The 11,769-nt window shown below is 29.5% G+C and overlaps 1 protein-coding gene, 1 long non-coding RNA gene and 1 other non-coding gene across 3 annotated transcripts; all 3 read left to right on the top strand.

The window, feature by feature from the left end:
• The first annotated feature begins 6,992 nt into the window (after window positions 1-6,992).
• On the top strand, window positions 6,993-7,693 carry LOC148204181 (uncharacterized). Its single transcript, XR_015784552.1, has 2 exons — window positions 6,993-7,373; window positions 7,482-7,693. It is a non-coding gene; the product is annotated as an uncharacterized LOC148204181 (long non-coding RNA).
• Window positions 7,260-7,348, top strand: LOC124829755 (small nucleolar RNA snoR8a). Its single transcript, XR_007028116.1, has one exon. It is a non-coding gene; the product is annotated as a small nucleolar RNA snoR8a (small nucleolar RNA).
• A 2,436-nt stretch (window positions 7,694-10,129) lies between the features above and the next one.
• Window positions 10,130-11,769, top strand: LOC124829731 (RNA-binding protein 1-like). The gene is made up of 2 exons (XM_047303297.2): window positions 10,130-10,448; window positions 10,591-11,769. Exons 1-2 carry the CDS (start codon window positions 10,215-10,217, stop codon window positions 11,458-11,460), a joined length of 1,104 nt encoding a protein of 367 aa, XP_047159253.1. The 5' UTR covers window positions 10,130-10,214; the 3' UTR covers window positions 11,461-11,769.

Genomic DNA, 11,769 nt, shown 5'->3' with positions numbered 1-11,769 from the left:
GTCATGTGTCTTAGTACAATGCAATTTCACTGCATCGATGCGGTTACTTTAGGATGACAATGCTAGAATATTCTTTTGGTTCCACAATCATACTTTAAAATATTAAATAAATTGTGCATGTAGAGTTTTAAAAGTATGATCCTAAAAACTGTAACAATTGGAGAATGGAGGGAAGGGAAAAAAGAATTATACAGGCTGATTTTTCACCCAACATGAAAGTGACTATTAAAGTTTGTTTTGTGGGGGCCAAGATGATGATCTCTTCACCCACTATGGCCACTGTCATCGAGCCATTCTCCTTTCCATTAAAGAAGTGGTTTCGCTTCGTTGTGGGCTCAACGCCGCATTTACAATACGAGGCAAGCCTACGAGTATGCAGTACTCTTATAGGTACGTGATTGCGATGTAGTACTCACTCTCTTTAACTCACTATATTTTCCTTTCAGTTTTACTTCAATCTAATTTCAAATGAAAATTCCACCAAAACAAAAATACTTTTGAACCCACTTTTTCTCTCTCACCATTCCATAAATATATATTAAATCATGTCATTTAATTATAACAAAATTATTAAAAAGATAAAATGGTCAACATATCCTAATCCAAACATTCCAACCAGTGAACTTTCTATAAAGTAATTATTTCACTCTCACAAGAAAAAAAAAACATTGGGCGGAGAGATCGAACTTTCAAACCCTCCTCTGTTTTGCACTCAGCCCCGAGCCTACCAATTTTCCCAGTCCAAGATAAATATCGTGCTTTATAGAAAAGAGAGTAAAATATATATATATATATATTAACTATTTTTTGGTACTAGTTTTTTTCTCATATCAACTAGGTTAAGCCGTTAGTGATTCAACCATAAAGATGTAGAAGTGATCCATTTTTCTTTCCATTGTTCTCCTGCCCTATATTGCAGGAAAAGTTTTTTTACCACATAACTATATGTTGATGGAAAAGCAGATCAAATAACAAGTCACTTTCAGTCCTCATTCTGTAAATACAAGATTGTTAAGGATATAAATTTTTATTTCATTTCAGAACGAAAACGAGATTGTTTAGGATTCAAAACTTTAGCTTGAGATGTTAGCAATGTACATAGAAGTGTTTCTATGATATAATATTTGGTAACAACATTATGGCAAGTCTAGTGACTATATGAGTGATGAATTGTTGAAAAAAAAAACATTTCACCAAGTAATGATAGATTTTTACTTTATACAATACATTTACGATATTGAAAAAATATATAATTTGGTTTCTAAAATATTTATATAATATTATTTTATAAATTCTTGAATAATTTTAAGATTAATTATGATTTTAGTTTCTAAATTATAACACAATTTTTATTTTTTCTTTTTATCTCAATTTCGTTAAATGACATTAACTAGTTTTTGATGTAACAAATAATAAATCATGTCAACACGGTTGGAAAAAAAAAAGGATTGTATCTATAAATCTTTTAAATATGAAAATATAATGGGATTAAAATTTAAAATAAAGACGAAAATTAAAATTATATTATAATTTGAGAATAAAAACATAATTAACTCTGTGTGATGCAAATGAGTCCTCGAAAGATTTTTCATTTTGCATCATCTTGTTATTTGTTAACAGACTCTTCGCAAAAGTTTACATAAATGTCTTTATTCCTTGTGTAAGTATTGTATAACTCATAATGCAAATGCATCCTTAAATATTATTTTACCAATATGTAATGAATCAAAATCAATCCAATCCGTTATTTTTTTTCATAGTTAATTCTTATTTAACTGTATTCTGTGTTGAATTTTCGTCTATGAAAATTATAATTTTTTGGGTTAAATATGTTTTTAGTCCCTAAACTATTGGCCGTTTCTGGTTTTCGTCCCTCTTTCAAAGTAAGGTACAATTTGGTTCTCATTCTTTACGAAACGTTCGTTTTAGTCCTCGGAATTTTGGTACGGTGTTAGTTTTCGAGGACTAAAACGAACGTTTTCGAAAAGAATAAGGACCAAATTGTACCTTACTTTCAAAGAGGGACGAAAACCATAAACGGCCAATAGTTTAGGGACTAAAAACATATTTAACCCTAATTTTTTTATAAAATAATCAAATCTTTAATTAAATTTTAATAATTTAAAATAGACCAATTTGTTTTTTCATTTAAATATTATATTCGAAATAAAATTTATCCACTCTTTAGTCTGTTACTGTTATTTTAAGCAATTCTTAATAAGTAACTCGATTTTTTTTTTTGTAAAAAGAGTACAAAGAAAAACATTTCAAGAAGTTGTTAAAAAAAGTATCCGTAGTAAAGAGTAATTACCCTCCTGTTATTCAAAGTTGACGAAATATGAACATTTTTTATTGCGGTCACTATCAGTCCAGCTACTATTTTTTTTTTTTTTTACAGTTATCAATCAAGAACAAATTTAAAGAATTTAGATGTTAGAATTTCTACACGTTAGCTCATTAATAAATCAAACTGATCATTCAAGGAGAAGTTCATTTTTTTTTCTTGGAAAAAAATTGTTCAAACAATATATCAATTTATAGAATTTTGTTGATATAATTTCCCTACATTTTAGTCCCGAATTGTATAGGAGTAAATTTAACTTTAGAATTTGAGTAATTTTGTTCTGGCCTGTAGTAAATTTATTGATTGATTATGATACATGGTGGGTTTGGACGGAAGAGAATATCCCAACACAACGTGGATTATACTTAAATTAAAAAAGGTTGTAGACACATCAATATTTATGTACATTATTTGGCTGCAATTAAGAGATTCTGACCAAATGACAGTCACGAACAACGCAGGATTGCTTGCAAGAGATAAACGACATGCTATTCCTTAACCTCGTCTCGATGCTAGCTTTAATCTGTAGTTTTTTGTTCCTCTCCACACTTTTCCTACTCTTGCTGCACTTTTTATAAGCTTCAAGAAATGGATCATGGTCTTGCATGCGATAATGAGGCTGAAAAGTGCAAGGAGGAAGTGGAATTTGCAAATCATGATCATAATTTCTTTGGAAACTTGTGTATGGAGGGGGTTGTAACTTCTTCACAAACTTGCGTTCTCTTTGAAGACTTTCAGCAACTGATACTTTCGGTATACCTGGTTTTCTTTCCCACGAAAATGGTACTTTCCCCGGAGAATGAGTTACTGGTTGATCCATGTTGTGTAATTTGGAGGAAAGAGGAAGAACGTTACACATTAATTTATGTATGTGGTTTGTATTTATTCCATTATATATGTAATAGCTCGTAGCAAACATTGTCACAATGAGGCAAGTGCATTAAACGTGTAGAGTTAGAAAACGAAATTTACGAGTCAAAAAAGGTAACGCTAATATAAAACAAATAGTAGATGGTTAACTTGTACAAAGGGAGTCTAACATATATTCTCATCTAAAAAAATTAAATGTCTGAGTGTCTGGATGGAAATTTCTATACCTTATAATATATAGGAGATTCTAAGTGTATCTTATATTACTTAATACTTTATTGATTGTAGAATAATATAAAATACAGAATTACAATGCTGACTAATTTAAACAAAGATGTTGGTTTATGTTTCACATTAAATGTATAAGAATATGAACTCCTACAGTGACCGCATCATAACACATTTTCCAGATAGGACAAGAAAGAAATGTCAAATAAAAAATATTTTTTTTTTCACCACTATGAATATTGAATAAATTTTATTATTTTCCTCGTTGTTTGAAAAAAAAAAACGTTGAATCAATTGGTATTTGTCAATTTTAATTTCAAAATTCTTAATCGACGATTAGTTTGTCCATTGATATGTTTTAAGTTATCATAGTTATCAAAATCATTATTGCAACCACTTTTTTTTTTTTGCTTCAGACCATGACTTATATAAGTTAATTTAAGAAACTTATGTACTTTGAAGCTTTATGAATATACTATTCTAAACATATAGATCTGGATTGGTTTTACGTCTTGTTCGGTCAATTTTAATGGTAAAACATACAGCTGGGTGACAATAAAAAATCCTATTTATATTATTTGTCCTTTTTCAAATTTCAAAAGTATATTTTAAATGGGTGACCATAAAAAATCTTTAAAATATTTATCATTAATACTTTCAAATTTTATTTCATTTTCTAGTATCAAAGTATTTTCTGTGACACGTATTTTTTTAGGGGTAATTATGACAAAAACATTGTTGAGTTAGGATTCAAATCTTTGTTACGGTGAAACAACGTTTTCTACTTTTCTAACTTTTTTTTTTGTATATTTTAAATACAACATAAGAATTATTTTCACAGAAAGTTTCAATTAATAATTAAAAGATAACAGAACTATAAATGAATCAAACATTTAAAGCCCAATTTATATTTGTTAACCAACACAAACTCAAGTTTACAACCTTTTCTCCATATAAGTTATAATAAAATAAGTTACATTTAAAGGGTGTAGCCTTTATCACTATGCTAACTTCAGTAAATAATGACATATTTATATAACTCAGCTTAAACATAAATAATAAAGCCATGAAAATAAATGTCCCAGTAATTTAGAATATTTATTAATACAAAAACAAAGCATATATACTTTAAATCTCTTAATTACTCTCAAAGCCTTTGCAATGAAATTAAACAGTGCTAATAACATCACTGGAAAACTTACAAGAAAAAATATCCATATACTTAATTATGTTAGGTCGAGATGCATTGCTTTTAGTGTGTTTGCAAGGTTGTTTAGGCATGAATGAGAGCTCAGGGGTTTGTGTGCATTTTTTGTAAGCTTGAAGAAAAGGATCTTCCGTTTGACTCTGCAATCGGAACAATCTATTTCTCATGGAAGAAGATTGAAGTGCACAAAAAGTAAAATTAGGAGCATCAACTGGAATTTGTTTATTATGTGCAGTCCTAGATGATGAAGATGGAGGAGGTTGCAACACTATGTTACTGCACCTTAACTCATTCTTCTGATATGTGACTTTAGAGAGACCAGGCTTGGATTCCCATGAAAATGGTATGCTTACCCTTTTTTTTAATGTAAACATCATTATGAAGGGTATATTTGTTTCTAGTGCTGTACCTGCTGTGCTCCATGGTGTGGATGAGATATTGCCATTGCTGTTTCTGTTATATATATGCAAGTCTTTTCGATCATCTTTTGAAAGGGAATTATGCTTTATTTATGTCACGAGTTTCTCGATTTATCAATTTACAAGTACCGATTCTGTTGTAAACAGAGATAACTTGTAGATTATTAATTAATTCATAAACAAAGAAACAAGCAAGAAACACTATGGGTTCACGCTATATTTGACACAAACGTTTATCTATACTTGCAACCGTAGAAAATAATAATAAACAAAATGATAATAAATAAAAAAACTTTTTGAAAATGTTTGAAATGCTGTATTAACGTATTTTGAAGTGTTATTTCTGAGAAAACGGTATTTAGAACGGTAAAAATAAGTTAGCATCTTTATTAGGTTTAGTGAATAAATTTTGAGTGAATATTAAAAAAAATTGAATTATATGAATACTTTCTCTCCAAATACCCCTTGATAACATGGAATAATTATGTAGTTAATACCAATCCTCATTAAAATAAAAAAAAAACGAAAAATATGACTTCATAAAAGGGAGTAATCGATTTTATGAGATCGTATTTTTTATCTTTTAGATTTGCATAATTTGGATTGATATAATTTCTATAACAATATATAATATCTCTAATTTTCAAACATACAATGCAAAGAGATTCAATAAAGACATATCAAACATTAACAATACAATACTTTTTAAATTAGTACAATATCTATAAAATATTGGTTTTTGCCTTAACATTTAAGGTAGATTATTTTCTTTGTTTTTATTGAACCAACAATTCACATAATTAATTTTAAGTTATAAGTATTCGATTTATCTATAGTCGTCGTCCAACTAATCTTCAAATTAAATATATAAATATTTTACTTCATTGAAATAACATTACCTGTTGATCGAGCTGTTGACTTAGGTAAAATTGAAATAAATCAAGGTGTTTATATATATTTAATAATAGTATGACAATTAAATCACGAAAAGAAAAAGCTCACTTACAATACACAATAAAACGTTACTCAATACTTCATCATATAAATATTTCAAGCTTTATATTATATATTACATTATATTAATTGTAATAATTTTTATGTCTCGTCTTTTCTAGTTTTGAGCTCCATTTTTCGTAAATGAATGTAAATGACCGTGAAAATATACAGAATACAAACTTAGCAAAATATATATATATATATATATATATATATAGAGAGAGAGAGATAGAGAAAGAGTGAGGTATTTTAACACCCGCAAATATTAAAAAAAAATATATTTTATACACTTTCAAAATAAAATTACAAAAAATATATATAATACAATATAAATTAAAATAATATAAATTAAAATTTAATTTTAATTAAATTTAATCTAATAAAATATTATTATATTTTATTTTTAATTAAATTTAATTAAAAATATATATAAATTAATTTATTATTATTCTTTGTTGTGGATAACGGATCGTGGATGATTAGTACCGATCCGTTTAAAAACATATATTACCTACTATCTATTATCTGTAGATAATAACTACATGCATACCTTGTATTTGCGAATTTGTTTGTTTAACCCAAATGTTATAATATTCTTGGACAAAGTTTACCGATCTTTTGATATTTTCATTTTTTTTTAAATATATTACCTGTTGCAAAAATTATTTTGTAAAACTAACTTTCAAATATAAGATATATTCAGAAGAAAAAAAATCTAACGTCCATATCCGGTCTAAAAGTTTGTTTATCGTGTTATGAAAAGTAATTTTCGGAAGTATAGGGTACTGGAAGAAATTGATGGGTGGAGAAAGTAATAGCCATAGTTAAAGGCCTGTTTTTTATTGGGCTTCGGTCATATCAAGTCCGAAAATATAGCCGGTTCGTTATGGTTTAGGGTTTTGAGCGGCGTGTCAATATCAGCTTTAAATACCCATCCCTCACTTCTCTGGTTACCGATAAAGAGTTATCTCAAACTTCGATCTCATCTCGGCGATCGAATACGTAGCTTTTGCATCTCCAGTTTCGTTGTTTTTTCTTGTGATTTCAGTTCATGTGTTCTTGTTCACTTCGTGTAGCGATGCTTCCGCGAACTTGATTTTTCAATTCTTTGCAGTGTTTTGTTCATTAGAAGATTCGTGTTTCTTTCCTGTAGTATAGTTCTTTTTTTCGTCTATCTGTCAGAAGTGTTAAGGGGTTGACTGCGGTGATTATAAACAATTCCTCGTTCTGAATGCTATCGCCATGGCATGACAGACACGATTACACCCATAGAATATGAGCTTTGCCCCTTATATATTTCTCAATTGAGGTTTGATTTTGTTTAAATGTTATCTGTTTTTCTTAATTTGTGTTTGTTGATAGTTACTTTTTGAGGAGTTAGGTTAATGATTTGCAAAGCATTTTTTTGATAATATAGGTGCTTTGTGTTTGTCCAACTCCTTATATTGATTGAGTGGTGTTTAAAGCTCTGACCTTAAATAATTGAGGTATGGGTTACGCACACCGCAATAGTACAATAAAAACTCAAATTTGATTAGGTTTTGAAGTGCAATCCTATGATATGTTGTTTTAATTAAGTTTAGATGAAATTTTTTAATTCAATACATAATCCTTCTTTGTTACTGTGCATATCATCAGTAGATTACGCCTAATTCATTATATATATTAGCTTAAGTTTTTTAATTGAGTTTATTGAAATAGGTATGTTTTTTATGCAGGTAGTTTGTTTCTTTTTGATTGTGATGATCTGTAGCCTTATTTTTTTTTATTGTTTTATTGAAATATCTTTTGGAAACGTAGAAATTTTACACTATATGTTTCAAATCTTTTAAAACAATATCAGTTGTATCAGTCAATGTTTGCTAAACTGTTTAATTATAAATTATTTTTGGAAGTATTAAATTATTAATTTTTTAGAAACATAAAAATATATACAGTTATGAGCATTATTAAAATTTGATATTTTGATTATATTATTTGAAACCAAATTGTTTTTAGGTAAATAATTTGTTAGATTTTTTTTAAAATTACAGTGGACAGTTAGATGATTCATTTTATAAATAAAATTGTGTACAAATTTCAGTTTTTTTATTCTGTTGTATATGTGTGTTTTACTTTTTTATACAGTGGACAGTTAGATGATTCAAGTTATAAAAGAAACATTAAATCTTTGGTTTAAAATTCTATAGTAGAAAAAATGCCCTTAAAATAAAATTGTGCTGAGTGTTTTATCACTCAGCATATTTTACTTTTAATTATTGGATAAGATTGAAGTAAATTTAATTTTAAAGATTATTTCCCTAAAATAATCAGAAGAGTAAAGATAAAAGGGCTTCAAAAGAGTAAAGAAAAAAGTTTGACTAATATTATAGGAAATATGATATTATAAAAGAAATGAGGTAAGCAAATAAAAATATATAAATTGAGGAGATTTTAACTTATATAAAAAACATTACCTCATTTTCATTGGATTTATTATTTTCTAATATAGATATAAGAATACAAGGAAAATAAGATTTTTTCCTGCTTAATATACAAATCTGACAATTGGGATAGATAAATGCCTAATGTTAAATGCTAATGAACCCAACTTTATTTTTTGAGGTAAGTTTTATGATAACAGTATTTTGAATATATAAGTTACATTTTAAAATTTTATAAATAATTATAGAGATAAAATAATATTTTAAAATTTTTTGACGTTTTGTGGGTAATCAATAAGAATACGAAATGTATAAAAGAGAAACAGTTAAAGAAAGTGAACAATACGGATAAAGATAACAGGAAAATTATTTGAGATAGTAAATATTTAAGAAAATTGAAATTAGGTGAAAAATATATTTAAACAACTTAAATTATATTAAGTTTAGATATATGTCCATGTCAAAGTGATTACAGCTCTAAAAGATTTTGGTTTGAAAAACTTTTCATTGAATAATAATTTGTAGAATATGGTTTTACGATAACTGTTTCAATTTACAAAATTAGAAAAAGGAAATACGTTGTCTTCGCTCATAAATTTTTATATATCAAAATGAAACTATATTTCAATTTGAATTTAGTAAATAAAAATTTAGTAGAAAATGAGATTAAGCAGGGTAATTCATGTATTCTTGGTGATTAAAACTTGCGAATAAAAAAAATCATAAATGACAGAGGGCTTTACAGTATTTATGTCTTAGCTGTTATTTAAGATCAGATGGAGAAAATTTAGGAATATCTCTCATATCATATATGTTTATTTTTAAAAAATATGTAATTTAATTCCGATATATTATATATTAAATTTATCTTCTATTTATTCATCCTTACTGTCATACTTTAAAAGATATTGAAATTCAAATCAGAAATAAAGATATTAAAATTGATTAATTAAAGAAATAAAATGTTAAGTCCAATTATTCGGTTGATTTTATAAATCTAAAAGAGAATATAGAATTTCGAATGTAAATACATATTTAAAATGACGTTTTGATATTTGGTTACACTTCATCGAATATTAAATATGTATAGGCTTAAATGTTTATCTGGTTTTAAAAATGAAGACATTTATGAAAAGTGTATTAATAAGGTCATGTCTGTTAAGTTGACAGCAACAACGATAAGTCTATTAAGTTGACAGTAACGACGTTAAGTCTGTTAAGTTGACAGCAACGACGTTAAGTCTGCGTGGCCACTTTTTCTTTTCTCTCTTCTGGTGTCCAAATTTTTTTATCTTTTATTCAGTTTTTTCTTTGATGATTTGTTGAATTTGTTCTTTCTTTGTATCTCTTATTCATATATTTTTTATAACATAAGGATCCAATGTCTTTATTTTTAAAATCGAGTACTAAACAAAAAATTTATCTCATGGGAACTAAGTAAACATTTATGCCATATGTATATGTGGAAAATATTGAAAGTTTAAAGATAGAATATATTTGAAATTAGTTTAGAATATTCCTTTAGAGTTTGGGCTTGGGCCAGTAATTTGAGATAGACGGGTTATAAATGGAAAAGGGCTTTTGGGCCCACAAAGGAAATCAATTTTACGGACAATGACGTAAGGGGATTTAGTTAGTGTCCGGTTGTTGGGAGCGAGAAAAGGAATCAGAGAAAGGGGTTTTTGTGATTGAATTGGGGATTTAGGGATTGGGTACAGTAGAGTAGAATGAATTTGAAGATGGATTCCGATAGAGCGAAGCTGTTCGTAGGGGGCATTTCTCGTGAAACCACCGAAGATGTTCTCAAATTCCACTTCGCCAAGTACGGTACCGTTTTGGACTCCACTATCTCCGTAGACCACAGCACCCGATGCCCTAGAGGTTTCGGCTTCGTCACCTTCTCTGACCTCTCCGCCGCCGATCAAGCCCTGCAAGACACGCATGTCATTCTCGGAAGAACGGTTGGTCCTTTTCCCTGTCTTTCCAGAAACTCTCGTTTATTCAAGCTTCAAGAAACTGAAACCGTCGGTCGGTTGAATTTCGTTTGTTAATATGTGGTAAATGTGTTTGATTTGACCAGTTCTGTTTTGTTGTCGTGTATAGGTAGAAGTAAAGAAAGCAATTCCAAGGAGTGAACAGCAACACCAAAACCAGTTACACAATAGAGGCGGAGGTAACTATAGTAGTAGTTGTGACTGTAGCAGTGACACCAACGTTAGGACTAAAAAGATTTTCGTGGGGGGTTTACCTGCTGGAATATCTGAGGAGGAGTTTAAGCAATACTTTGAGAGGTTTGGTCGGATAACTGACGTTGTGGTGATGCAGGACAGTGTTACTCACCGGCCCAGGGGGTTTGGGTTCATCACCTTTGATTCCGAGGAATCGGTTCAAAGCGTTATGGTGAAGAGTTTTCATGACCTGAATGGTAGACAGGTGGAGGTCAAGAGGGCTGTTCCTAAAGAGGGGAACCATGGGTATGATGGTTTTAGTAAATTGAGAAGTAAGAGTGAAAGAGGAGTTCCTAAAAGTTTTCCTCCTTACAGTCCTAGGAATATGCTTCCGGGTCTTGCTCCTTTGCCGTGGTATGGTAGTGATGGAGTATATGCATATGGTTCTAATGCTTACGGTTGTTGGTACCCTATGGGTGGGTATGGGGGGAACGGATATGCGATTCCGTCTGAAGCTTCTAGGAACTTCTGGTACGGGCCAATGATGGCTGGTCCTCAGGCATGTCAGGTGCCTTATGCTAGTGCTATTCCAAACTTGGCGTGGGGTAGGATTGGAATAGTAGGTAGTGGTCTAGGATCTTGGGGGTATGGTGGCATTCTTGGGTCTGCAACAAATTTGAAATTTGATCAACCTTTTATTGGCAACGGATTTGTTCCAGGCAACACGACATTGCATCATGGTGTAAAGCAGAATGTTGTGGACTCTTCCAGTTTGAAAGGGAGCAATGGTGAAATATCTAGCTGACTGACTAAAAGGTTCCTTTTGCCCTAATTCATGTAGGTAAATACTCACTGACTGCTTAGGGGCTGTGAAAGATGGCATATTCTTTCGCAAGATGTTGTAAGAGTTAGTCACTCGACCTTATTACTTTTAATTTGTGAAGATACCTTTTTATGTGTCATAAACATGTAGTTTAGCAGCTCATCATGTTTAGTTATGGAGTTTTATTAGTAGAGGTTTCATGCATCTGTAAAATTTTCTTGCAAATCCTTATCTCTTATTTCTCTTTTAATATTTTTACACAGTGCGTGCTATTTGGTTTGTTTGGCTTAA

Source organism: Vigna umbellata, chromosome 2 (genome assembly GCF_029865625.1).
Source record: "Vigna umbellata cultivar VRB3 chromosome 2, Vumbellata_1.0, whole genome shotgun sequence".
Taxonomy (NCBI): Eukaryota; Viridiplantae; Streptophyta; class Magnoliopsida; order Fabales; family Fabaceae; genus Vigna; species Vigna umbellata.
This window is presented reverse-complemented; position numbering and strand designations above follow the sequence as displayed.

Excerpts from the sequence above, each read along its gene's own strand:
- LOC124829731 (XM_047303297.2), top strand. The coding sequence starts at position 10,215 with ATGAATTTGAAGATGGATTCCGATAGAGCGAAGCTGTTCGTAGGGGGC. Across the intron at positions 10,449-10,590 it reads ATGTCATTCTCGGAAGAACG|GTAGAAGTAAAGAAAGCAAT; the intron begins GTTGGTCCTTTT and ends TGTCGTGTATAG.